Source organism: Astyanax mexicanus, chromosome 14, assembly GCF_023375975.1.
Source record: "Astyanax mexicanus isolate ESR-SI-001 chromosome 14, AstMex3_surface, whole genome shotgun sequence".
In the NCBI taxonomy this organism is placed as follows: Eukaryota; Metazoa; Chordata; class Actinopteri; order Characiformes; family Acestrorhamphidae; genus Astyanax; species Astyanax mexicanus.
The window spans coordinates 22,399,504-22,427,355 of NC_064421.1; the positions used below are offsets into that span (position 1 = coordinate 22,399,504).

Consider the following 27,852-nt stretch of genomic DNA (forward strand, 5'->3'; position numbering starts at 1 on the left):
TTAGCCTCATCCTAAAGTGACAAATTAGCAATGCACTATTCCTAATTTGAGTGGGTGTATTGAGAGTGTGTGAAGGAGCAAGTCATTACCTGATCGTACCAGCCCAGACTGGAGGGAACTACTCTGTGCTGCAGTGTGGCTCCTCTCACCCCAATAGCAATAAGAAACTCCTAAAAAACATCACACACATTCTAACTTCATAATCAATAAAAAACAAAAAACAAATACAGTACCGGTCAAAAGTTCGGACACACCTTCTCATTCAATGTTTTTTTTTATTTAGATTTCTTTCTTTATGTAGATTAATATTTATCAAAGAAATTAAGGGACACATATGGAATCCAAGTCAACAAAAAATAGTTTGGCCTCCATAATCCCTGGACCTAAAAACAAGTGAGATGGGATGAGCTATAGAATACTATAGCCAACTATTTTCAGTACTTACACTTACTCTTTCAAGATGCTGAAAAAACTAATTTAGGTGACTCACGAAGACACTGAGAAAAGACCAAGATCTGCAAATCTGTGATTAAAGTAAATATGGCTACTTAGAAGAATCTAAAATATAATACATATTCTGGTTTGTTTAATACATCCTGTTTACAAAATAATGCATGTGTATAACTGTAATGCCTTCGATATTACATTCACAAAAAGGAAGAAAACACACTGAATAAGAAGAGGTATGTCCAAACTTTTGACAGTACTGTGTGTAGCAATTATAAACCTGTAAAAAAACTATGAATCAGCTTATGCAGCATTATGTAGTTCTTCTTACAGCTCCACCCAAGTTACACAGTGCATTAGCAGCATGCCATCCCAGAGTTTACCGTGTAAATAATTCTGCTTAAAATTAAAACAGCTTAAAGCTATTAAAAGGTAAAATTACTACGTAGGAGTTTTTGATTGTCACAGAGCACAGGGAAAAAAGATCACCTTTTACATATTCACAAATATAAAATAAAATCAGTAATAAACCACATTAAGGACTAAATTTGGACTAAAACAAAAAAAGTAATCTATGCACTGATTCATCTATTTAGAATTTTTATTGTTTTTTTTAAACATACATGGTCAAAGTAAACATCTATGGTATTCTAAAAGATGGAAGGATCAATCCACTTTATATTAGTATCGACAAGTTGCTGCAGTTCTGCACAGTTGCAGAACCCCATTTAAGCCAGTGAAGAAATTCTCACTCCATGTGCTGATAAAAATGTCTTTAGCCTTGCATTTTCCTTTCTTTTAACTGTATCAAACTCAAAAATGTATAGAATGTGTAAAATTAGAAGCAGAGTAAATAAACTGATCTGTCAATTTCTAGTATCTTTTGTATTATATGTATACACACCTTCACATTTCTCTCCGTGCTGTGAGAGGAAACCTTGACGGCAAGGGCCAGCATGCTATGGGCCTCCACACTGAGCGCTCCAGAGGGAGAAGCTCTCTCAGCTGCAGACTCGCATGCATAGACCGCCGGCTCCAGCCAATGGGGTCGTGTCCTGCATGGCAGTTTTATGTCCCACACAGGAACATCTCCGTCTACTGCACCTAAGACGAGACACACACAGCACATCACTCAGCACAGCACAGCTCAGCACAGACAAATGCTATTCGATACTCTATCGACCTGTGCCTCTCATGGTGGCATAAGGACGACAAAGTCAGTCTAAAGTCCTGATAAGATGACACACATTGGCAGCTTTCCACAATACCAAAGCACACCAGAGGCACAAACATTTAGTCCATAACGTCTTCCTCTAGAACTTAGTGAATATGCTGTATAATTGTTTCTAGGACAGTTACCATGATGATAGAGGCAGATGCTGGAAGTGTGGAAACAGATGTAATGTTGGTCCTTGTAGCCTTCATACTGCATCACACTGAACACCACTCCATTCTTCATCTCCATCCAGAACTCTCCATGCTTGTTCATCAAAACACTTTTATCCTCTTGCTAGTCAAAAACATTAAACAGTAAAATGTGAGTGATCCGGACATGTTTATGCATTAAATTACAACCCCAAATCAGAAAAAGTTGTGAAAGACAATATGAACCTAAGAAATGTAATACTTTATTATTAAAATGTAATTACATTTGGTTAATATACATATGTTCCTGTGTTTTAGGTATGACACACTTTCCAAAAGATATTAGGATGTTGAAAAACATAAGGACGTCCTTGAAAAAAAATTAAAAAGCCAAAGTTGCTCAAAGATATTAACAAACATTTCTGTATTAATACTGCTATCACAGAAGGGTTCTGATACACTGACATTCCATGACACTCTGATAACAATCTGGATGGTACTTTTTTTTGTCTATCCATTTCCATAGACCTGGAATACTGAACGATCTGATCACAATATACATTTCCACAGTTAGAAGCCTCCACATGCAGAGGAGTTCACACCACTTCTGAACATGATTAATATAAGGCTTCTGTTTTGCACAGTAAAGTTTTAAGTATTAATTGTAAATGCTACTCCATATTGTAGTAAGTGACACAAATTTACCAAATGAATGCCTCACCCATGTGTTTTTTTGAATTAGCCATTTTTGAATGATAGTTTTTGATTACTTATTGCAACTTGCAATAATTAAGCTATTCCTTCCAATCTTTCTTCATGGGACAATTTAAGAAAAGGCATTTGTTGAATAACCTAAGATGCTCTGCCTGTCTTTGCTCCTTAAAGACAACAGAGCTAAAGGTCTGATAAGCAGGAATGGATGTATACTAACATATTAAATAAAGTTGACAAAGGACAAAACAAATATATACTGGGTTCATACTGTAAATTATATGTATAGCAATTGTAGTTGCAATTTTCTTACTGCCCCAGTATTTTCGAATCTAAATTTGTTCATTAAACCACATCCTCTATAAATAATTACTGTTATTAAAATCAAATCCAGATGACTTACCTTAGCTTCCGTATGCAATGCAACGAGGCAGTGATTGACAGACAGAAGGACAGAAAACAGACTCTGCGAGTTCTTGGGTTGCATCTTATTCTTTCTCTTTCTCATGTTCCTATAGCCCAGCTCAGCTGGGGTGTAGAACTGCATAGTTTCCTCCTCTGAGCCACTATCTTCTTCTACACACACAAAAAAAAACACAATAATTTGCACACATAAATTAACAGTAGATGTGGAACAGAACTGGCAATAACTTTACACCGTGATATAGCCAAACAGAGAAGCAGCCTACCCTCAGGGCCAGTGGACCTGAACTGGCTGAAGTTGTCTTTGCTGTAGGTGCTGATGAGCTGGCTAGCTACAGAAAGACCCATCCCATATGGCATGTTCTCCACGGTCTCCACTGGAGACGGTGCCGTGGGCTCCCACAGAAGCAAATCATTATTAATTCTGTAAAAGAAAAAGACATTTCTCTTATAAAACACAGAGAGTGAACCCTATGGGGGTTGAGCAGTATCCATTTTTTTCATACCATCTCAACCTAGCCTAAAAGGAAGCCAAAGCTGCAAGTAGTGCAGACTGTCTTCCGTTCAAATGGTTTCTAGTCTTAGTTGAGAATGACTTTTAAGAAGATTGAGAGGCTGCTTATTAGTACAGTAGAGTTTAAGTGCACTCAGTGCAGCTAGAGGTCAACTACTATGAACCTGATTTTTACCCCAGCAACTTCTCCATCCTGTGGCCACATTAAATGCACATAAATGAATGGGCTACTACAGCTGGGTACTAGGCAGGCACAGGACAGATATTAAACATTTTTAATAGTGCTGGGCAGTTTGACCAAAAATGCATATCACTATATTTTGCAAGATTCTGACGGTTTCAGGGTATATCATAATATTTTTTATTATTATTATTATTTATTTATATTTTTTTCCCACGACTGGGCTTAAATATAGGATTGTAATGTCCTGTGCTGTTAGAAGTAAATATAATATCATACATTCAGGTTTTAAATAAAGGCTTTGATTACTACTGGGTTTACTTTGTCATACAAAATTACAAAAAATATGAAGGATCAGAATTTTATCATTTTGCAAGGAGCAGAAGCTCCAGAAGTTCTGTTATCATGTTTCGCCAGGCAGGACAGAGTGAGGCTCCACAGAGAGCTGAGCTGGCATTACTAGTGTGTTATGCTTGTTATTGGCTAGCGAGCTGTATGTGCTTCTTTAGTGGCGCTGCTCTACACGTCGCTCTGCAGCACATCAAGCGGTATGGTGGTATGTGTAAAATGTGTTCAAATTTCCCCTCCGATATTATCACTTGCCTAGTACTGATATCCATTGTCATCATTTTGAAATACTTTCCTCATTTGGAGATTTTGTGCTATTATTACAGTATTATTATTATTATACTGTCTAAACACTACACTTTTATTAGGGGAGAAAAGGTTTAATTACCTGTTGTGCAGTTTCTCATAGAAAGCTTTGTTGGGCAGTGATAACTGCACATTTGGAAAAGCCAGTTCTAGGATGTAACGGGAGTTGCTCATGGTTTTCTCCTGGAATTCTGTCATTTCCACCACATCACCTGGGATCACCATCTAAAAATACAAAATTGTACTTTATCAAAGTGGCCATATCTGTGCACCAGACACACTTATCATTCCTCTTATCTAGGATTAAGTTTCCTACCTCCTCATTCTCATACATGACTCGCCGTGACGAGAAAGGGGAGGGTTCAGGTTTGCCAAAATCACACACATCCTTTAAAGAGTGGGCCGCGCCTTCCTCCTCCTCCTCTTCCTCCTGTGAATGTCCGTCCGCACCTTCCTCTTCCTCTTCAGCTGTAATCCGCTCTAAGATGGAGTGCACAGCCATGGGGTTCACCTTCAGCACCACTCTATAAAGCAACCACAGGCAAGAAGAAAGAAACGAGGCAATTCAGGAGGATGATATGTACTCATTAACTCTGCTGTATTTTAAGCCATTCTTAAGAACAATACCTGGGCCAATCAAATTTGCCACTGTCTGAGGAGGCCATGTTCTCCTCCATGGTGTGCGACACACGTAAGAACCTAGCTGTAGAGTGGTCTTTGTCATTCTGGAAAAAACCTAGAGGAAAATGTGTGCATGTTTAATAAAACAGAATGAAATAACATTGACACATACATTTATAGGCAATAATTAATACTAGGCCACGTTAACAATTTAATACCACTGATGTAATGATATAATGATGCTTTTAAACCCATTTAAGAGCAATAAGTTGGTATACACAAAAAGAAAAAACGGGAACTAGATAAATAAAAAGTTATTGTTTACCGAACAGTTCTATGCTTTGTTGGTATGTTTGGAAAGATGCTGAAGACAATGTTCACAGTTGAATAAATCTTTAGCATTTTTCTTTCAAACTCAAGCAAAAAAACATTTAAGCATTTTAATTTATGCACATCTAAAATTAATGTATCAAATCTAAAATTTATTTTATTTAACTCATCCATTGCACAGTATTTTTTTATCATCTTTGGCATCATACCACTCAGCTCCTTGAAGGTGAGCTCCATCTTGGTCTGCTCTGGAGAGCTGCCCCCTGTGAACTCAGACTTGAGCTCAAAATCTTCCATTTCCAGACGCAGCACCTCCTTCTGCAGGGACTTCTTAAACCAAGGCCCTCTCTCTTGATCTGAGCGCAAGTCTGGGATTGGGAACCGGACCACCAGCACCAGCTTTGGAGCTCCCACAGACACAGACACCAGGCAGTGTGCAGGGGTACGGCTATCTTCTAGAAACACTTCTGCAAAGGCTTTGTGCTGCAACATACAGAAAACATGTATTAGTTAATAGGCAAGGAAAGCTGCATAAACATACTCAATCTTTTAGGACAAAATAAGTGCTAGACTCACTAGGCTGACGTGCTTGTTATAGGAGGTGTACATATGGGAGGCCATGGTTTCAGTGGTGACCAGTTTTTGAGGCTGAAGTAGGGAATTGAGGCGGTCTACGATGCTGATGTCACACTCTGATCGAGCTTTACCTAGCTCCACTTGAAAGTCAGCTTTGCGCTGCATTGCACTCAGGCGTACCTGCCCACCCTGAAAGAAGAAGACACATACTGAATACCCTGGATGCATAGCATTTACTGTGCAGCTTATCTGCAGTTGTCTGATTCGGTTATTTTGAATCAATATTTAAAACTTCGTATGAGCTCTTATGGGGTAATAAAGTCAATGATAAAAATGCACAGAAACCAGAAAACTGATTTAGACCAGAGTAAACCACTATACGTGTGATAACAACTTTATATACTTACTCAACTCTCTAACTAAAAACCTTTTACTACCAAGTTTCACCACATATTGCTTTGAAAATACATATCGATGGCCAAAAGCAAATTAACTAAATAAGAAATATGTGATATATTTTACTCCACATTAATTTGTCCCTGCTGTCTAATACCAAGTTAGGGACACTCTAGATATTTACTCAACTAAATGTTCTTTTCCTTAACCATGCACACAGACTGCCAGAAACTGTGTATGTTGCACTTTCCTCAGATGCTCACCTGTGGGCCTTTGCGCTCTGTTAGTTTGTAGAGCAGATGAAGACAAGTGTCGGTTGAAGAGTCACTGCTGCTAGCCTCGTCAAAAGTCAGGAGCTGATGTTAAACAGAGAGGAAGTTATACTTTTAGAACTAGAATAAAACCAATCAATCACATCTTTAATTACTGGCTAACTGATCCAGAACAAACTGCATCTATTTGAAGAAGCACAGGAGGGTACCTCTGTGTACTGTACTCCACTCTGCATGCTGCTAATGCTGGCGTTCTCTGTAGGGTACAGGCATTCTAGCAGCTCCAGACGACTCAGAGACAGATCTGTATTGAGAGTGCGCAGACTAGAACCCTGACAGTGCTCATAGGTCACTTTTAAACCCTGTCCTACAAACCTGGAGAATACAGACACAAGCATGACCAGTATGAACAAGCAAGAAAAGCCTTTACAAAAATAGTGGCAGTATTTATAACAATGTTTCATTCACTTTGTGGGACAAAAATATTACCAACCATAATCATGATACAAAACGTGAACACAGTGCCAAACTCTCACCTGAGGTGATCATGAGGACAGGCCTGGTTAAAAACAGCCCGGGACTGGAGGAAGCCACCTGCTTGTAGCTTATCTACAGCTACTGTACGGAAAAACTCTGAGGCCATTGGAGCAAGAGGGCTCAGGGTGGAGTCTGGTGGTGGCAGAGGGTCAATGTGGAGAACCGACAGGCAAAGGTTGCCCACAGAGAGCCTGAAGACTAACTCAGGCCTAGACTCATCGCAGTGGCCCTTAGTCGAATGAGCTAAAAATGTAGACAACACATTACATTAAGCATTAACATGAGGTTAATAAACTCATTTTTACAATGACATTCTATTCTGATTCACCAATCATGTTTCTAAAACAAGCAAAGCAGGATATATTCTTTAAAGACAAATAAATGTAGTGGCAGAGTTTAGAAAACAGAAAGGTAGTACACTGATTTTGAGGACTGTCATTTGCTGTTGGAAATCTCACTTACAGGTCTGTCTGAGCAGCTTCTGTGGAAGCTGAGAGTCTCTGGTGAATAGAGGTGTCTCATGAGTCTGTTTCTCCTTCTGTTTAGGCATATCCATGTACTCGTCCCAACCAGCCTGAACAAGACATTTCATATTATTCATAACAATGTGCTATTATACAGTACCAGTCAAAAGTTTGGACACATCTTACCTTCAGTGTTTTTTTTTTTTTTTTCATTATTTATAAAAAAATGCCCTGCACGGTGGATTAATAATAAAGTTATTCAAACTATAAAGAAAACACTGGAATTATTTAGTAAGCAAAAAAGTTTTAAACAAACCAGAGTATGTTTTATATTTCAGATTATTCAAAGTAGGCACCTCTTTTTTTAGAAGACAGCTTTGAATTTATTTCCCTCTTATTGTGTTTGAGAGCATCAGTTGTGTTGTGAAGAGGTAGAGTTAGTATACAGTGAACGAAGGTCAGTCAATCTACTTGAAAGTATCCTCAAGTGCTGTCACAAAGATCAACAAAAACTTTATGATGAAATTGGCACTCAGGAAAGAAAGAGTTATCTCTGTTGTTCATCAGAGTTACCAGCCTCAGAAACCACAAGTTACCAGCACCCCAGATAAGAACCTCCTAAATGCTTAATGCTTCACATTTTCACATTCTCTTTTTAGAACTGTCTTCTAACGTATGCATATTTATTTATATTTATATTATATTTCTATGTCACATCAGTCACTTTCGTAATCGATGTCATTGCACATTGCACTTTACTCTGTTAATTATTTAATTATTTATGACCATTAGCAACATCTACTGCACTGCTCCGTTTACAGATAGATCCTTACCTTATATAGTTAGGTTTTTTATAGCCTTATATATTTTCTATTCTTCTGTGTTTTGATTTGTCTGAGTATGTTTCTTATTGTATTGTGTTGTTGCTGCTGGATGCCTAAATTTCCTTCGGGATAAATAAAGTAAGTATGTATGTATGTATGTATGTATGTATGTATGTATGTATGTATGTATGTATGTATGTATGTATGTATGTATCTATCTATCTATCTATCTATCTATCTATCTATCTATCTATCTATCTATCTATCTATCTATCTATCTATCTATCTATCTATCTATCTATCTATCTATCTGTCTTAATATAGTACTTTGGTTTCTTAAACACATTTTTTAAACACACAAGTTTACTACATGATTCCTTATGTCTTCCTTCATAGGTTGGATGACTTCAGTATTCATTAACAATGTTGGAATAAACAATAAATAAAATAAAAAATTTACATTGAATGAGAATGTGTTCAAACATGGGTTTTTAACATGGGTTTAAATGGCAAAATAATATATTATGATGCTTCTAAAATGTTTTACAATATTAAAAAAGCAGCAGTAGTGCCACACTTAATTAGATTTTTAAAATAATTTTTATTCAGTATGTTCTTAAATCAAGAGGTTTAAAATTAAACATATAAGTCAGTGTCCACTGCATACTAGGGATAAATGTGTTTGCATTTTTGAGTTTTCTCATTAAACAAGGACTTTAATCAGAGTGATACAATTTTAGTTTTGGTATGTAAAGTTTATTTTTTTCAGAACCATGCAGTTTGTCAGAAAAGCTTATATTACTCTAATTGATCAAGAAAAGCACTTTTTAATATCAACAATTTCTCATTCAAAATGCTAAAATGTATGTAAAAACTCACAGCTGCATTGGCAGAAGGTGATTCCCCCAGGGATGTGGAATAGTTACTGTTTAGAGACAGGTCAAGATCAACGGTGGGCGGGTCTCCAAGAGGAGGCAAAGATGATAGACTGTGTGACATGTCCATATCAGCCATCGAAAAGAATACATCTTCTGTTTTAAATTACCAAAAAAAAAAAAGCATTAAAATGCATGTTTAATACAGTGATAATAGAAGCATTTTATTGAAATCATAGGCCCCGTAGACCCAACACTAACCTCGACTGGACACCGTTCTGGTGGTCTGGCTCTCAAATAAGTCTTGATCTGTGGCAGCGGACATTGGCTCCTTTTTTAAGCAGCGGTTGAGCTCCATATGGAGACGGTACTCATCCTCTTGTTGCATGGGCCGACTCTTTTTATCCTTAGCCAAGCCAGACCACTCCTGTCCTGCTAAACCAACACATATAAGGAGTCATTCAGTGGAACTGATGGAAACAATATAAATGAAGTGAAAATCATAGTGTTCAATCTGTCACCTGAACTGGAGAAAACTCCAAACATATCCAGCAGGAGGTGGACTTGTCGTGGTGAGAGCAGCATGATCAGTGAATCAATCTGTCCATCAATGTCCAACTGAGAAAAGGCCAAGCATCAATTATTACTAACAAGGAACACATATAGGCTACTTAACTACTTTTATTCATCCTATTTGACTCAAGTCTGTAATTTAAATAGGCCAAATAGACCACAAACTAGTTTAGATACTGATTAGTTAAATATAAAATTGATTTACACTTTAAGACTACATAATTTCCTTAAATGTCTTTTTAGACATTGATCTACTTTAGTGCTTTATCACTGGTCATATTCCGAATACATAACTACTGGCAGAAGGATATTTCTGACTGAATTAGATCAACATGTACAATATACACATTGACTATGTCTATCAGTAAAAATAACTTGCACATCTACAAATAAGGTGTTTAAAAGGTAGTACTTAACCTCAAAATTAATTAAATGCAGTTTAAAATACATATATTATTTTTCTTTTAAGTGTAGGACTGGGCATAATGTAGGTCTTTTGCGAAACTGGTACTATGTTGATTTCCCTGATATTGATTATGTCTAGACAACATTTTAAATGGACTCTTCACTAAAAGGAAAACATTCGCAAGCACTTAAGACTCATCTACTCTGGAAAGACAATCCTACAAGAATTTAAATATCAGCAGTAACACCAAAATGTAATACAAGGACGCTTAATGCCTTCATGGCTCCACACCTTGGCTCCAGGCATGGCTTCATTCTGTTTCAGCACCAGGGACAGCTCCAGTCTGCCACTGAGGCAGCCCACCTGCACAGGTTCAAATGGCGTGCTGGCACACACAGGCTCCGTGAACTGAGGGTGAGGCTCACAAATAATTTTTGGATTCCAGCTTGGAGACAGTTTGGGCTCAATCTCCTACAAGGAAGAGAATGTGGGCAGATGTATGAAACCAGTAACATAAATACAAATTTAAACAGAATTGTATTTAAAAATGCAAGAAATGCATTTATTGAGCCATTTGTCCACCACTGCATAACTTAAGTTGCCTAACAAGAATTTTAAAATACTTATTTAATAATAAAACATTTTAATATACCAGCTAACTGTGTGAACTGGGTTGACTCTGTCCTTGATAGCTTTAAACCAATATCTTTTTTGCTCTATTTTGTGGTTTGGGATACAGTCAAGTGCTGTAAGACCATCTAAAATGTGTTATTGTTTGGTATTAATTATTAATTATAATAACAAAAACAACAGGTTTTCACAGATAGTTTCCAGGTTAGTGCTAGCTGTTTACTATGGTGTTTTTAAGTGGTTACTGTAGTGTTGCTAGGTGGTCTCTGTGTTGCTGGTTGCTATCTGATGGGACTAGATATGCAGCAATAATAATAAGATAATAATATAGCTGTGTGTTGCTACTAGCTGCTTAGCTTTACATTCTTTAAAAAACATGCGAAAAACAAACAATAAGAAAGTTGTCAGATTAAACTCACTGATTGAGTTGGGGAAGATTTGAAGCTTGCGCGCATCGTCTCTGAAAACTCATTCCAGAAAACAGTGACACCCTCCAGAGTCAAGTTCTTGTGTGCAAATGTGGTGGGCTGGTGAACATTCACACTGGAGCCCTCTTCAGTAGCCTCGTCACAGTAAACCATCCTGTGTACATGGAGGCACAAGAGCAGTTTTAACGTCTTTGAAACAACGTCAATGCAACTATTTATTTGGCTAATTGTCTACCTCCAGAGAAGATTAAATGCTTTTGTTTTTATATATATGTTGTAAAGAAAGCAGTAAACAATTTAAATATGACAAAAACTGAAAACATCACTGGGAAAACAGTGTAGTGGTCCTACAAAAATAACAGTACTGTTACGTAAAAGTACATTTACAGTAAGAAGACCCTTAGACATAAAATATCTTGCAAAGAACCAATGCAAATTTACAGTCAAAACATCTAAAACTTACCTACTAATTCGTATTTCAAGGGCAAACCCGGTTTTGGAATTTTCTGGAACATGTTCAATCCTGAGCACTGTATCCAAAAATGTGACCTTGACTCTTCTTAAAACTAAAGAATGGAAAGTTGAGACAGTAACTCACTCAACAGTAGGCAACTAAAATTGCTGAAACGTCACCTGTCAACTTGTTAATTATTTACACAGACTTCAGCTCAAACAAGTCTGCCCACCACTAGATCTACACTGCAGACACACCAACTGTCTTTTATCTGGAGCAAGAACCAGAGTTTTAAACATGACAAAGACAAAATAAGCTCCATGTTTAATGTTTTACAGTGAATGTTTTTTTATAAAGAGTAATGTACTTTCATTAAAGTAGTATGACCACACTCACACAGTTCTCAGAGAGAAGAGTCAGAAGAGTGCTTTTTGGTTATTGTTTGAGTGTTTTATATTTATAGCGTTTTCTAGCTTCCATGGAACATGACAAAACTCATGAGACACAATACTAGAGTACCTGTCTCTATCGTCTCAGCAAACTTCTCAAGACCCTCCAGAGGCTGGAAGCTCTCCCCTAAATCATCAGTGAGCCTCTGACTCAGACACTCCTTTGCCAGCTGCATACTGCTCGTCATGAAGCTAGACCAGTACATAGGCTCCGTGCCAGATACTGAACACAGGCAGAAAAAGAAAAGAAAATTCATATGCCAAACTGATTTATGTTACAAAGGTGATACAGGTGGAAAACAAAAAATATTGCTCTTACCCACACGAGGCCTTGGCCTGAAAACCATCTCCAAGCCTTTCACTTCCAGGGCACAATTGTCCTGTAGTAACGAGGCCCATGGTACAGTCAGGGAGATAGCCTGGATGAAGCCCTGACTTACTTCAAAGGGAGCATCCACCGACTCGAGAATCTCGTTCAGTGACTGCAGTAATAAAAGATAGGGGGACTAGTTACATACTGATTTTACATATGTGGTTTTTAATTTTCCTGCAGTTTGTTTATGTTTTAAGTCAAATAAAAAATGGATTTTAATTATTGGTCATTATTTTTCTTTTCTAATATTTTACACAATTTCATAAATTTAATTGTGTCTCTTTTTGTAACCCCAATAAAAAGGCAAACCACAAAAAGCTTCATTTCTGTTACTGTTAGTGACACTGTCCTTTTATTAATATTAACTTACCAACTATTTCCATTAGTTCGGTCTCAGGTACTTACCCATTTGTCCAGTGGCACTTGTGCAAGTGAACCTGTGCCTTGGTAGAGGTCGAGACTAAGCTGATCCAAACTTAGTTTTTCTTGCAGGAAATTGCCCAGGTAACGATGCAGCAGGTACCTGCAGGCCCGCTTCTTAATGGACTCAGAAAAAGGCCACGGCATCGTGTCTAGCTCCTCAACTCAGTTTGTAGACAACCAAATATAAATTTAAGAAAACAATGTACTTCCATGGGGGAGACTCAAAGATATTGCACTTGACTCTAAGGGTCCTGCTGGCCAGATCATTCTGCAGATTAGGAGAGGTCCAATAGCTCTAGAAATGAAACACTGCAGTTCTGGGTGAAGCAAACTGCCAGGTACAGTTCAGCAAGAGGTAAAAACCCTAAAAAGAAATAAAAAGTAGTTAGGTGGGTGGGTGGAACTACAGACAGACAGACAAACAAGAGCAGAAGCCTTAAAAAAAAAAGAAAAAAAAAAGAAAAATGCCAAATGTACAGTCTTGTCCATTCCTTGTTTTAATGTGATTTTCAAAATGGCATAGTGAAGATTGTACAGCTTTACATGCATAACCTACTAGTGGGCATCTCAGTAGAAACAAATCATTTTTTTTTTGTCAGAAACCTGTAAAGAAATATTTTATGTGGCAGTGATTTAAATTTTTTTCTTATTCTTAAATTGAAATATAAGGAGGGTGTGTTAGCACCGTGTTCAAGATAAAAGCTGCCTGCTATAAAAAAAAATTGTTCAATTCATTATTTAGCTTAATTATTGGGTGCATACAAGTTTAATTGTGTCTGCATAATTAGGACTTCCTAAAAACAAATAGAAAAGATAAAATAGTTTGCATATTTAATAGCCCTAAATGGTGGTCTCTGTTTTAGCAATATTATAACTACTTTAAACATTTTAATATATATTTGATGAATATTGATTTTTTTTTTACAATGTCATCCAGCCTACTTGAGAGGTTAAGATATTTAGAAAGTTGCACTTCCTGTGGCATCAAAGCAGCAGCCTGCTGACATCTCCAAATTAAACCAGCATCATTTTTGAAATGTCTTTTAAAAGGTTTTGCTGCAGTTTAAAAAAAAAGTTTTCTGATCAAGTTTGGGATGTGTCTAGAACTTTAGTGGAATTATTTGGCAAAACGCAGGCTTAGCTCTTGGACAGAGGAACAGTTTATTGCAAGGTACTACGTACAACCATCACGGGCATGAGAATACACCAAACTCCTCACAGACACGGGCCGAAGCAAGGACTGAACCAACAACCCCGGGCCTGTGGAGTCGTGTGACATTTGCTACCAGTTCTCTGTAAACTGACTAACTGCCTTAAATCAGTCATGAGTTAAATCATTAATGAACATTAAGTAAACCTGTTTTAGAAGCAGCTATACAGGCCAAAACCATGACACTACCTCCACTGTGCTTGGCAGGTAAGACTGAATGTTTGAATTGTGGTTATTTCTTTAACATTTCCTTAGTATTCCTTTTTCACTCTGAACTTTCCATCACTTTGGGAGAATTTAACCTCAGTCTCACCAGTCCTTTACAGGAGTTTTGTGGCTTAACTCTGTATTTTAAATATTCTAATATGGTATTCTGGTTCTAACGGCTGATGAGTGGCACACTGATCATCTCTTGGAATAATGTTTATATTTCAAAAAAAAAAAATATTTTATTTTTATTTTACACACCTAAACGCTGTAAAGGTTGTAAGTGATGCCACTAACAGACTGACTTTTTTTCTTCACTTCTCTCACATTGTGTTGGTCATGATTTGCTGTGGATTTTCTTAGCCTACCTGCTTGATATCGGTTACTATATAACTAACAGTTTATTTTTAAGACCAATCCCAAATGTTATATAATCACTTTCTTCTAAAGACAGCCCCTTAGCTTTTCTGATGGCTTAAGAACAAATGTGGTCTTCACTGGTAAGCACCAGTTAGCACTTAAACCAAGAGCTGCCTCCAATGAACACCTGGCTAATAAGAAACACATGTGGGCTCAAACAAGAGTGCAATTGTAATTGAAATGTCTACATGTAAACATCAGAAATTAATACCTAAAAGTCTGATTGGCCAGCATTTGGTCTTTAGTATACAGTAGCACCTAAAGAACTTGGCTTGCCATTGCAGTACTTCTGGAAGAGACTGTGTTTGCCCCAACATTAAATGATAAACTGCTTTGGCTGTTACTATCTGGTTTACAGTGGATTGTCAACTGAACTGAAGGGAACTGAAACAATGGCTTGGAAACATAAACTGAAATTGTGTCATCTTATTGCAAGTTAGATCAGGGGTTCCCAACACAATCCATACCATGAGGATCCCCTGCCAGGTAGTTCATTGTAGTGGTTTCCTACAGTAACACACCAGCTTCCTTAAAACAAAAATTATTTGTTATTTAGGTAGCTAGCTGATTTGCTGGATCAGATGTGCGGGGACCAGAGTAAACACTAAAATGTTTAAAATGAAGGAAGTCATCCAGCACAAGTGTTGGGGAAACAGTGCCTTATGCCGACCTTACAACTAATGACCTTTAAGCAGACAAATTTTCAGAGTCGGGATAAAATCACGAGAGTCTTGCTAGAGTCGATTTGCAGTCGAGTTGTGGTGGCATCATCTCGATCATTCAGTGTAAGGTGGTTAGGACTGGAAGTTTTAGTCAGTCTTTTTCTCATCCTGGCGTTCAGATAAAATTAACTGTGTTCAATATTATCGTTCAAATAGTGACATGAACAATGTCAACAATCAATAGGAGAGCTACGGGAAGCCGCACTATTTACAAATGATTTGAAAAAGAACACATTTTGCAGTTAATATGCCTTATATGGTTCTACCTTTAATATGTACAATATATTAAACATATACAAACAAGTTTAATAAACACATTTTGCAAGAATTATGTTCGTTATTGCATTATTTCTATCTAAAACAAAGATAAATGTACAGCAGTGAAACTGTGATTCTTTGCTATACAAGGTATAACAACAAAAAGGGGTAGAGAAGCTTAAAGGTAGAATTGAACACAAAATGTATTCTACTAGAAAAATAAAAAAGAACTAACATTGTGGGAGAACAATAAACTGTTGATGGGTTGTGAGTCTGTGATAAATCACAGTATTGATTAATTTAATTCAAATTTAATTATTTGTAATTTAATATGTAATATGTATTGTATGTAAACTCCACCAGAAGCATGATGAGAAATAATCTCAGAAAGAATCTAGTTGAAGTCTTGCAAATAGTCTTTGCACAATCTTAGTCTGTGACTTGTCTCAGTTGTGAGAGGGTGTCAGACGTTAGTCTGTTAAAAGTCTATTTTTTAGAGTCTTTTCAAACTCGTCTAGTGTATGGACAGCATAAGATAGCCAGTAAAACAAAGATCCATAGGTTCTTTGTAATTTGGCTAAAGGATAAAAAGCATGTGTTTATAGTGTGTGAACCGTATGTGTTAATGTTACTTAGCTAAAACTGTGTGAGCCAACCAACAACATTAAGATAGATAGCTAGTTACCTCACATTAACAGACTCTGCTCTCTGACAGACAGACTGACAACCACCCTGCCAGGACTGAGCGGGGTTTGCGTAACTAACAAGACAGACAGCTGTCCTGCTAATCTGCTAAACTGAGCCTTTATTATTTAAGCAGGTAAAATTCATAGTTTAACTTGGTGTCAATTCCAGGAAAGCGCGTCTGCTCATACACACGTTAACGAGCAATACAACCCGACGCTAAACGCGCTCATTTACTAGAGCTCTTTCAGCTAGCTAACCGGCTAGCTAACAGCTTTAGCTTCCCAGCTAGCTAGCCTCGGTTATATAGCTACAGTATAAAGCCTTCAGGGGAAGCTCAGCTAAAGTTAAGGAGCTCTGCGTGGTGAGACAGAGGCTCCCGGCCAAAAGGTCTGAAGAAATGAGTTAAAACAGCATTAAAACACCGTCAGTAAGAGCCCAGAGCAGCATCACTCACCTTCCTGCTGGATGTAGCTGAAGGTGTTTACAAACACTTTCATGACTGCGCACTCTTCAGCTCAGCTGCCCTGCTGCTCTCTCACACACACACACACACACGCTCTCACACACTTACACAGGCACAGGGAGTGTTCAGGATGATCAAATCTGCGCTGGCCAGGCGCAGACTGTCGAAAAATATGAACTAAAATTAACATACGACAGTCGTTATGGCTATTTGAAATTAGCAATGCTATAAGAATATAGTTTATAATACAGTCAAGCAGCAGAACCAACCAGAAACGAACCTAATTCAACATTTTTTAAATACTGATTAAAAAGACAGAAAAAGTTTGAAGATTTTAACAGTCAAAAATTGTCAAGCATACAAAAGACAATAATAAGACTAAACAACTATACAATATTTATAGCCTATAGTTTTTATTAATAAAAAGTAAACTTTTTACTATAGCTAAAAAATCTCATCATTTGCCCACTGTGGATGAGCCCTAAAACATGGAGTCACATTTTATTTCATTTTTAGATTTTTTACTTTTTTTTTCATTTGTATCATCTGCTTTTCACCTATCGCTAGCAATGAAGTCAGCTGCTGCTGAGGTTACCATCTAGCCAGCACACTCAGGGAAAAGCAACTTGGTTCCAATACATCAGCTCACAGATGCCTTGTGCTGCAAAATTACCTCAGGAGTGATATGGGAGATAGGGAGGCAGATAAGAGGCACTGTCTACTAGCCAACTCTGCTTGCTCGGACTCTGGCTGCTGATGACAAGCAGCATAACCAGGATTTGAACCAACAATTTACTGATCATAGTAGTCAATTGTGCTCACTTAGACTCTGGCTGCTGATAGCATCACATTTTATTTTGACCTAGGCAAAAGGAGAAATCCAGTGTAAAATGGTGAAGTGAAACATGATAATGACTACAAACTTTTGTCGAAAAGCCCATCTCCGTTCACCCCTAGCATTCTGAAATGACAGCCCTGAATGCAGCCCTGAAATTTATAACCATTCTGAGTGCCCCAACATTTAAAACGATGTACTGGGAACTTAGTGACTGGTAGGTTATGAAATAGTGATTTATTTCCATGGGCAACGCTATGGCCCTATTGCTACCATTGTAAGCCTGATGAAAGCATCAGCTAAAAAGCATTATATTTCAGAAGGTTCGGGGCGAACGAAGGTGGGCTATTCAACAAGTGTTTGTACTTGTTATCATGTTTTACCAAGTCCATTTCACACCAGATTTCTTCTTCACCAGATGTCACATCTCTTGACATAGGTCATTATCCTAAGGGGGTAGATTCAAATGATCTGATCAACTGAGGGTGTATGTGATTTTACCACAGGATATTTTAGGATGGTGAAGAAGTCTGAAATGTACTCAGCTCATACAGGTGAGCTTGGCAATAAGGCATATGAAGGCTCTGTTCAATGAGTGTTTTCTTTTTCATGAGAGTGAGAGAGAGGGTGTGTCTTGGATTGTGTAACAGGCTGTGGCATTCCTGATTGCATACTGCCTAACCCTGATGATTTAGGAAAATCTCACTCTGCTGAGCATGCTGTGCAATGCTTGGGTTAGGTGGGCCACATTTTGGCAGTAAAAAAATAAGTGCTCAGTTTTTTTCAACATCATCACAAATAACACAATTATGTGTTTCAGGACCAAATTGTTGCTAAATGAAGTGACATTTAAGGTTTTAAAGCGGGCTTTTGTGCTTTTGGAAAATTTGTGCTTTTGGAAATTTGAGGTATCTATTACATTACATTTAATTTAGATTAATTTTGAATTTAAAATGGCTGTTCAAAATTACACATGACATTAGGTTATATATAAACAATACAATTTATTGATAACGCATGTTAATTAACTGAGAGTATGAATGTCAATGTTTAATGACTACTCGGTTACTCAAAATTGCATAATATTGCAATAACGAATTTGTGCTTGCCACACACACACACACACACACACACACACACACACACACACACACACACACACACACACACACACACACTCACTCACTCACTCACTCACTCACTCACTCACACACAGCGCAGAATGAGGCTGGCTGAAGATGAACACACCCATTTTTGCCGGCATGAGCCGGAAGTGTACCGCTGAACTACCCCCGGAGGAGGTGAGTAGCTGACCAAATTAATAACAAATGCCTAGAAAAGGCTTTAAATCCTTTAAATTTGATACATTCTGTTTTAATAAGAGTTCCCCCTTTAAAATAATGTTAGCCGTGTTGTAATAGCAGTAGTTAGTTAGGTGTTAGCTCGCAATCTTGTCTTAGAGCGCTCTTGTCTTAAATGACGCAGCTAGCTAGCATGAGGCTAACGAGCGCATTAGAAACACTGCGAAACAGAGCTAGTAGCTAACCTGGCTAATATTAACCTTTTCTGTCGTCATGGAAACATAACTACCTAGTTTGTGGGTCACTGTTAATGTTAGCTAGCTAACTAGCTATAATTCTAGTATGACCTTAGTAGACTTAGCTGCTGGTGTCAGTTAGTTAACTAGGTTAGCTTAGCATACGTTAGCCAAACAGTAAACTGCATTACGTCAGTTTTGTCTCATCAACCTGCCCCTGCTTCCACCACCCACCACCTAATCGAGTAAACACTCAGCTGGCCAGATTAGCTACCTAGCAGGCTAGTTAACTGCTCAGCCTTGTTGTTCTTGCGTAGGGGATGGAAGTGGACTGTCAGCCAGAGGAACTGTCGAGGTCCTCGTACGAAGAGCGCTGTGCTGATCTCGGGGGAGTTAAAGACATGAGGCTGGAGGCTGAAGCTGTGGTAAACGACGTGCTCTTCGCTGTGACGGACATGCATGTGTCTCAAACTCTGTCCAACGGTCTGGACGTGGCTTACATAAACGTGGAGACCAGAGAAGGAAACCGCTACTGCCTTGAGCTCACCGAGGCGGGGTTAAGGGTGAGTGGAAAAGAGTTTGTCTTTCATATCTAGGGATTTTCCACTAGATTTTGGAACATTACTGTGAAGTCAGGATGTAAGCTAGATGATCACCACTCCTTTTCAGCTCCCCATCTTCCTAACTGACAATCATCCCACTAGGTATTAAAACAAAGTGGAAGCGACTGGTAATGAAACCAAAATGCTAGGGCTCATAGTGCTTGATGTAGGCCTTAGTTTTTCTCAAGAACAGTAGAGCATAGAGAGTTTCATTGAATTGGTTTCCATGCCTATCCAAGCCTCACTCACCAACAACCAAACAAAAAAATTCAGGAGGCGTGTGCATACTTTTGGCAATATAGTGTATTATTAGTGTCCAAAGAAACTGAAGCTAACTGCTCATTTATAAGGGAGTGTCCACATACTGTATATTTCTACATATAGTGTAAGTTACCTGCTCTGCACTGTGTTTTCACTCAACTTATTTGTTGTACAATCCCTCTCTTTTTTTGTTTTCTAGGTGGTGGGCTACTCCTTTGATCAGGTGGATGAGGATCTGAGCAACCAGTATCATGAGACTGTTTACTCTCTTCTGGACTCCCTCAGCCCTGGCTACAGAGAAGCCTTTGGAAACGCTCTGCTTCATCGACTGGAAAGGCTCCAACAGAACGGACAGTGACGAATTCAGCACCAAACCTGGAGTTTGGCTTAAGAGTATCTGTGCTAGCTAATGGTTACATGCTGCAGTTCCGTACAACAGTTAGCTTAAAGCATCAGTGGTATCCTTTCCTATCAGTGAGACCTTATTGCCTGATTTTACTTCTGTGTTTTAACACATGATGGTCATATACGTATTAGCTGTACATTTACTTTGATGATGCTTTTATTATGTTTTAGGGGATGTGGTGTAAGATATCAAGACTAGGGTCTAGATCAAGACTGACATGATTGGCCAGAAACCCTGGTCTGCAGTTATTTCAAGTATTAAACATTATTCAATATCACCTGATCAGCTAATATTATGTCTACTAAATAGATGGGCCAAAGTATGTTACTGCTGGTTGTTCAATTATTTTTGACTAAATTGGACCTAAGCATGATTTTACTAACAAAGAGATTCCTTGGGTTCTTTAATGTGATTATTTAGAATTATCTGTTAAACTGGCCTTCAGACTAGCAGCTGTCTGGAAATGTATTTTGATCAAACTTTTATTTAGAAAGATTCAGCTTGTACATCCATTTCTCCATTCAGCTGCATTTCATACCATGAGAAATTCATGTTGGTTCAAGCTATTTGATTTACCTTTGTCCATGTTTATCAAATATACTTTTAAACAAAGCAATGTTAAGAATCACAGTTCTCTGGAACTAAAGCAGGAGATGTTGGAAATGTTTGTTTGAATTTTACTGAGTATGGCAGTACAATGACATGTCTATTATTTCACCACTTTTATATAATATACTTTTGATTGGCGTTTTGATATATTTGTAGATTTTCTTTCAACCATTACAAATTAGACTCAGTTTCTTCTGTATTCCCTTTGTAGAACAATCTTTTATGGAGACAGGCTTTTAACCTGCACACAGACCTTTGCGCTGAACTATGTGTTCTGTATGTTGCACAGAGTCACACTTAAGGGAAGAGAGTAGCCATTAACTGTGATGTTCACAAGGGCTACTGAAACATACACATGGTTACATTCCATATTTTCTTTTCTTTAAAGTTTGAGCTTTATATAAGGGGGAGAAAAACGAACATGACATTTGGTGTAAATGCATAAACATGAAAGGATTTTCCTTGTGTTTTTATGAGCTTGTTGAAATTCAACCTGCATTTGTAACAGTTTCGTATTGCATACAGCTTTTGAGGCAGATGATAATGTGCTGTTTTGTCTGCATAAGACCGGTCAACTGACTGACACTCAGCATCTCTGCAAATCCTCACGAAACCAAATAAACCCATCTGGGACATGCCTCTAATTATTTTAGGGAGTTTGTTCAGAAACCCTGGATGAGAATAGTGGTAATGACAAGTTATGTTGTCTTTTGAATGGTTGCTTACTAATGTTTCCATTTAATAAAAGCACACATAATTATTTTTTCCTTTTGTCATGTTCTGGATCCATTTTCATGCCTTAGAAACATACCTGTAGCCCTGAACTTAAGATGCATCTAACCAGCCACTGCCCCAACACTAGATTCCTAAATGTGATTTCACCTATACCACATTTGCAAAACAGTGCAGTGTAGATCACAGCGTGGAGGGACATACACTGACTTTATTGGTTTGTGTCATGGGTAAAATCTCATGTAACCCATTTGCTTTACTGAGATTTATAAGTGATGAACTTTAGCACAACATTATATGTTTATATGGGTCAAAGTTGAACACTAATGTATGAATCTTTATTACACAGACTCACTTTTAAAAGGAAGTATTGTAATATTTTTCCACCCTTGGTGTGATTTGTGTAGGCAGTTGTGATTACAATAATTGCACATGGACTGCACAAGACCCACGAGGAGATGAGCTTGGTTTGTCCCTAACTCTGGTGAGGTTTGCTTGTGTTGTGAACATGATCTGACATCAATCTGACCCAACTATCAGGTGGACTTCATAAGTTGGAGTCAAAAATACATCCTGAGGATGCAGTTTAATATGGTATATCGTCCAGATAATTACTACAGCTATGAACAAATGCAATCTCTGTTGCTTCATGTAAAACATGAAAAAAAATCTAGTGCAGAACATCACATTCTTCCAGTATTTATTTTCTTTCCGCAGGCAGAGAAATATTACCAATAAGCAGAGAGAACATTTTTTCAGAAACAAGAGGAAAAAGTTGACATGCAGGTTAAGTGAGTCAGAGCAGAACAAATGAAAAGGTGTGCAAATAACCTAGTAATTCATTTTAATTTACCTTTATTAGGACAATCAAAAGCATCTGCACTTAATCATAATAATCTTTTACCTAAATAATGTCCATACTGTATATCCGAAGCACCAGAATCAAGTGGATTTAAAATACTTCATCCTCGAATGCTTTAAAAAAAAAAAAAAAAGTCTGGACTTTAACCCCTACCAGAGCCCAAGAGAACACACAGAGCTGGCTGAATTTTGATTACTTAAAAGTTTTTTATTTCAGATCATTTCAGGTACAGTGTTTAAAATATGAATCTTTACATGAGATGCAGTTTTAAGAAAATTAAAAGTTAAGCATTAAATCGATGTATATATTATAAAAGTTTAGAAAACCGATGACCACAATCTGGCCACACAGCAGCCAATGAAAGGTGGTTATAATCAACACTGAACATGACACCAAGTCACAGTATCTCACTCAGATGATCACAGATACCTTTTTTTTTTTTAAAACATGACTAGACTGACATTTACAGAAGTTAACAATTTAAAATGACATAACATTCATTAGAAAAACAAACAGAAATACTAAATCATTTTTAAAAAGGTGAGTTCGTAGAAAAATGCAAGACTCATCATTAGTAATCGAGATCCCTTTTGAAGCGACTCCCTGTTGGCATCTGTGTCGACTCAGCTCACAATCTGAACAGGAAACTTGATGCAAAACAGATCTTTGCTTGAGTCATCTCTCAGTTCCCACTCAACAACCACTTTTATCTTTGGGGGGGGGGGGAGGGGGGAAGAAGGACACAACAAGGAAGTTACTGCACCATCACATGACTGAGGGAGTTCAGAGTTATTGATTGTATTATGGTTGGGCGAGGTCAAAGAACAACCACTTTTGGGGTTTCATCTAGTAGATGTAGTTTTATATATATTATAACATTGAACAATGAACCATTTCACACACCATCTTGCTTAAAATACTTACTGAGGGGTACTCAGCTTTGACTGGAAGCTCGTTGATATAACTGTAGCTTTTCTGCTTCTGAATCGGGCACTTGATTCCAGACTTGCAGCCGTCCTCTTCGGGAATGGGATAGGGGACAGGAACACCGGCGATCACTCCATGAACCAATGCTTTGCTGGTCTGACTGTCAACATCTTCAGATAAGACATATAAACAATTTAACTTTGTGGAGTCTGTAAGCATATGTATATTTTGTATCTTCATTTTTACTACATAGAGGAACTAAATATAGTACATCATAATGCCTCTTTAACAAGTGCAGAACCAAATATTAAAAAAAAAAAAAAAAAGTGTAAATGTAATTACCACTGCTGAAAGTCACGTTTACAGTATAGCTCTTCCCCTTGTGAAGCACACACGGCTGTGTTGGGCATGGACTAATGTCGACCTGGGAAACTTTTCCCTCAACAGAACCTGTTGCAGGAAGAATGGAAAAAATGCTGATGATGCATGACGTGCTGTAAAACAGTGTGACTCACAATCACGTTACCATTACAGATGCAGGAACAAGGACATGTGAAAAGTGACAAATTTAGAACAGTTTAAAAGAAGTTGTTTCTAACTCTTCTCCTGAAGAGCTCCCTTTTTCAGGTATTAACTGTAAACTAAACTAAACACACCCTATTTGGCCAATCAAGAACTTCTGACAGCAATATTACTTAAATATCAATATTTTATTTTATAGTGATAGATTTTCAAGGATATTAAAAATTAAAGAACAGACTGTACAACTGCACATTTCATTACTGAATAATTGTAGGATGTAACAATTAAATAAGATTCACTGTACTATGCATAAAAGAGTATTTAAATAGTAGAAAAGTAAAATATGCATTTTGTCTCTAACAATATAAAAAAAAACTGTATTGTGGAGATGTCTTAACATATCACCCAGCTCTATCAACCATGATTACGTACACTGAGCATGGTGGCTTTTATACTGTTCATATTGATACTGGAATTTTTGTATCATATCAACTGTAATTAGAAACAATTTGGCATATCATCCAGGCTTAGTTGAATGAAAAGCCTGTGGCATGGTCAGTAGCTATTGAGGAGCAGGGTTAAACACCACTAGTTCACATTATTCATACGCAAACTGCTGTTTAGTTTTGGATTTTACAGTATTAGTTTGCCAGCAACTCAACAGTACGTACATTTTCCTTTTTCTGATTCTTTTGCAGTTTTTCTGTGGATCTACATGTCTACTTTAGTCTCAATAATCGATCAATAATTTACCATTTTCCAATAAAATACAGAAGTTTGAATACTAAAACATTCCTAGTTTCCCATTTTATCATAAGTATTAAAAGTATTAAAATGCAAATAAACCATCAACATTTTGACTGCATAAAAAAATAAATAAATAAAATTATATATATTATATATATATTATGCAGTCAAAAGTGGACATGTTGATGGTTTATTTGCATTTTAATAATTTTAGAAGCAATATACAGCCATAGGGTGTATACACTTTAGCAGTGTGGATCCAGTTTAAAAAAAAAAAAAAAAAAGACCCAAAACATATTTTTACAGATGAACTATGTTTCTATGCTGGGATTAACAGACAAACTGATTGTATTATTATTTTTAAGGACCACTCCTTTCAGAAAAAGAGAGGGTGGTAGTCTACGTACCATGTAGTCTAGATACTAGGGGTGGGCGATATGACCCTAAAATAATATCACGATATTTCATGGCATTTTCACGATACCGATACTCTTGGTGATATGACAAATCACTAAATTAAACAAAAATTCAAGAATACACTACTGCAACAAAAAGAAAATTACATTTTATTATTGCATATATGATACGGTAACGCCTTAACTGAGATATAAAAAAAGAAATACAAGAATTCTATCAGATTTGTAACAAAAGTCAATGATCCATAATGTCATGATACTAATAATGCACTTCACATATCTCCATATATTCAGGATTAAAGTAAAATAAAAGATACTGGACAGATATAATTTGTCTCTAGTAGATATATAATGGGAAATGAAAACAGTGTAAATTTTTCTTTTGCTAAAAACAGCAAAAAAGTTGTACCCTGATGTGATAATTAGGGGTGGGTGATATAGCACGTTATTTCAGGGTATCCCTTGTAAACGAAAAGGGCATTCAAGTATAATTAACATGGAAAAGTATATACTTTTACCATTTAAATTAACACATACTTAAATACATACTAAATGCACTATATTGAAACTATTTATGTCAACTTAAATATATATTCAATTGTAATGAAGCTATACTTAAAAAAATAAGTTTTTTGTATAACTTCTGCAAACTTAATTAGATTTAAGTATGTGTTTTTAAACCATGTTTTAATACATTTGAAGTATATTTTAAATGTACTGCTTTGCGTTTCGATGCACAGTGTACACCTTAATGCTACTGTAGAAAAAAACTACACTAGAGTGCACTTTAAGGACATTTTAATGTCTTTTTCATTGAGTATATTAAACTTTTAGTATTCTTTACCAATTAGAACATTTATAATGCAATGAAGTGTAGCTCCTTTTTCACAAGGGATGTTGTTCACAACATTCAAAATCGTTGGCGATATACGATACAATATGCAGGGTCCATACACGTTTTAACCAATAAATTTACATTATTTTTTATGACTTTTCCATGCCTTCAAGGCAAATTTTCATGACCATCAGTGCAGACATGGACAATAAAACCAAACATTAACCAAAACTACAATCAAAAAACTGATTGTATTAGGCCTAGAATGAATCTTTAATAATAAAATTAGTGTCAAATCTTGAGAGCTCCATTGCGCAGAGCTAAAGTACTGAATTAACTATTTGTTAGATCAAAATTAAATTTTCTCCATCGATAAACTGAAACACAAAGATTTGTAGACCAAATTTCCATGACTTTTCCTAAACTTTCTGGGTATTTTTATTTTTCCATAAATTATCCAGGCCTGGAAATTAATATTTTCACATTCCATGATTTTTCCGGGTTTTTCCATGACCGTAGGAACCCTGGAAATGGCACACCCCTATATTAGGCACAGTGTATACTGGACTAATACTTAGAGAAGTAACCTAGGTGCCTCAATAAGACAATAAAAACAAAAAACTTAGGCATGGGCTGTTGGTATTTTCTACTCACAGATTAATCACGATTAGTCCATTAGTCCATAATTTAACTAGGTTTTAGCTAAATTAATGTTCAAATAATATAAAAACTAAAGCTCACTCACCACAGTCAGCAAACTTCACCTGCTCGGCCCGAGTGAAGGCGAGCAGAGGCAGCAAGACGGCGCAGATTAGGCGGAAATCCATCGCTCAGGTGAGTTCTCAATACCTGCCGACACAGATAAAGGATTTTTACTTTTAAAAACCGCCTCAAACCGAGCCGTACAACCTCAAACCCAAACCCAACCCCAAACCCAATCACATGACTCCACATAACAAACTGCCAACCGCAGCAGCAGCAGATCTGTGAAAGTCTGAGTTTCACTCCAGCACGAAAAATCTGTAATTTCCACTTCAACAAAACAGTAAAACACGCTGAAACAGCATTAATACAGCTACAGCTCACCTTTAGCTCAGTTTATACCTGATTAATACTACCTACCTATAAAGTACAGCTTAAAAACAACCAGTAAAACACTTACCACACACTGCCCGGCCCTGCCTGTGTTGCTGCTCCTCACTTCCGAATCACGAAGCCGAGCCCAGGCTTCTACTTTTGATGACCAGCGCAGTCTCGTGACGCCCTCGAGACTCACACAGCGCTCCCAGCCAATAGCAGAGCGATCTTTCGAGCTCGCTGGCCAATAGGATTTACTCTTATGTAGGGACGTAACCGATAACCGCCCACTTTTTTGCCAGGTACTCAAAAATCTATCCTCCACCAAAGAGTAATAAACATAGTTTCTATTGAACTCTCCACGGCACAGCGTTGCCCTCAGGCAACAAATCATATATTTGGTTATTACATCTTGCCATTATTTATTGGAATAATGTAGTTATTCCTTATTTACTTTTGTATTTACTTTTTTATTTATATTTAATATGGAATTGTTACATGGCATACCTACGTCCAGTACAATGAAGCGTCATAGATAAAAAAAATATGCAAATGTACAAGAATATGTAAAGAAGTATGTTTGGCTGTTTA

At 37.2% G+C, this 27,852-nt stretch overlaps 3 protein-coding genes across 4 annotated transcripts in view; 1 reads left to right on the top strand and 2 right to left on the bottom strand.

The window, feature by feature from the left end:
- The window catches only part of atg2b (autophagy related 2B), a 29,117-nt gene extending 12,128 nt beyond the window's left edge, over positions 1 to 16,989 (bottom strand). Inside the window, exons 1-24 of one of the 2 annotated variants that reach the window (XM_049463885.1) lie at positions 16,885 to 16,989; positions 12,909 to 13,290; positions 12,450 to 12,612; positions 12,201 to 12,353; positions 11,691 to 11,793; positions 11,219 to 11,381; positions 10,461 to 10,640; positions 9,712 to 9,808; positions 9,452 to 9,622; positions 9,195 to 9,346; positions 7,490 to 7,601; positions 7,027 to 7,270; positions 6,700 to 6,865; positions 6,482 to 6,574; positions 5,823 to 6,011; positions 5,456 to 5,729; positions 4,923 to 5,031; positions 4,612 to 4,819; positions 4,378 to 4,520; positions 3,213 to 3,370; positions 2,927 to 3,099; positions 1,807 to 1,957; positions 1,352 to 1,551; positions 90 to 170 (exon numbers count right to left, since the gene is read on the bottom strand). In XM_049463885.1, the coding sequence (XP_049319842.1) occupies positions 90 to 170; positions 1,352 to 1,551; positions 1,807 to 1,957; positions 2,927 to 3,099; positions 3,213 to 3,370; positions 4,378 to 4,520; positions 4,612 to 4,819; positions 4,923 to 5,031; positions 5,456 to 5,729; positions 5,823 to 6,011; positions 6,482 to 6,574; positions 6,700 to 6,865; positions 7,027 to 7,270; positions 7,490 to 7,601; positions 9,195 to 9,346; positions 9,452 to 9,622; positions 9,712 to 9,808; positions 10,461 to 10,640; positions 11,219 to 11,381; positions 11,691 to 11,793; positions 12,201 to 12,353; positions 12,450 to 12,612; positions 12,909 to 13,070 (3,645 nt within the window). In that variant the 5' untranslated portion in view covers positions 13,071 to 13,290; positions 16,885 to 16,989. Of the gene's footprint in view, positions 1 to 89; positions 171 to 1,351; positions 1,552 to 1,806; positions 1,958 to 2,926; positions 3,100 to 3,212; positions 3,371 to 4,377; positions 4,521 to 4,611; positions 4,820 to 4,922; positions 5,032 to 5,455; positions 5,730 to 5,822; positions 6,012 to 6,481; positions 6,575 to 6,699; positions 6,866 to 7,026; positions 7,271 to 7,489; positions 7,602 to 9,194; positions 9,347 to 9,451; positions 9,626 to 9,711; positions 9,809 to 10,460; positions 10,641 to 11,218; positions 11,382 to 11,690; positions 11,794 to 12,200; positions 12,354 to 12,449; positions 12,613 to 12,908; positions 13,291 to 16,884 lie in introns of both variants that reach the window. The other variant, XM_049463884.1, reaches the window with a different exon arrangement.
- Positions 16,990 to 18,886: 1,897 nt separating this feature from the next.
- LOC111193208 (gsk3b interacting protein) lies at positions 18,887 to 23,174 on the top strand. The gene is made up of 3 exons (XM_022672867.2): positions 18,887 to 19,029; positions 19,583 to 19,828; positions 20,328 to 23,174. The coding sequence occupies exons 1-3, from the start codon at positions 18,967 to 18,969 to the stop codon at positions 20,484 to 20,486; spliced, it is 468 nt and encodes a 155-aa protein (XP_022528588.1). The 5' UTR covers positions 18,887 to 18,966; the 3' UTR covers positions 20,487 to 23,174.
- On the bottom strand, positions 22,924 to 27,646 carry npc2.1 (NPC intracellular cholesterol transporter 2, tandem duplicate 1). The gene is made up of 5 exons (XM_007252508.4): positions 27,347 to 27,646; positions 26,930 to 27,033; positions 24,007 to 24,114; positions 23,662 to 23,834; positions 22,924 to 23,447 (listed from the first exon to the last, which is right to left on the bottom strand). Exons 2-5 carry the CDS (start codon positions 27,009 to 27,011, stop codon positions 23,361 to 23,363), a joined length of 450 nt encoding a protein of 149 aa, XP_007252570.2. The 5' UTR covers positions 27,012 to 27,033; positions 27,347 to 27,646; the 3' UTR covers positions 22,924 to 23,360.
- Between the last annotated feature and the right edge of the window lie 206 nt (positions 27,647 to 27,852).

What these genes read in the sequence shown, in the direction of transcription:
- LOC111193208 (XM_022672867.2), top strand. Translation starts at nt 18,967, where the DNA reads ATGAACACACCCATTTTTGCCGGCATGAGCCGGAAGTGTACCGCTGAA. An exon ending in CTGAACTACCCCCGGAGGAG is followed by an intron (nt 19,030 to 19,582) that starts GTGAGTAGCTGA and finishes GTTCTTGCGTAG; the next exon opens with GGGATGGAAGTGGACTGTCA. An exon ending in TCACCGAGGCGGGGTTAAGG is followed by an intron (nt 19,829 to 20,327) that starts GTGAGTGGAAAA and finishes TTTGTTTTCTAG; the next exon opens with GTGGTGGGCTACTCCTTTGA.
- npc2.1 (XM_007252508.4), bottom strand. Translation starts at nt 27,011, where the DNA reads ATGGATTTCCGCCTAATCTGCGCCGTCTTGCTGCCTCTGCTCGCCTTC. An exon ending in GGTGAAGTTTGCTGACTGTG is followed by an intron (nt 24,115 to 26,929) that starts GTGAGTGAGCTT and finishes TTCCTGCAACAG; the next exon opens with GTTCTGTTGAGGGAAAAGTT. An exon ending in TCAAAGCTGAGTACCCCTCA is followed by an intron (nt 23,448 to 23,661) that starts GTAAGTATTTTA and finishes CCCCCCCCAAAG; the next exon opens with ATAAAAGTGGTTGTTGAGTG.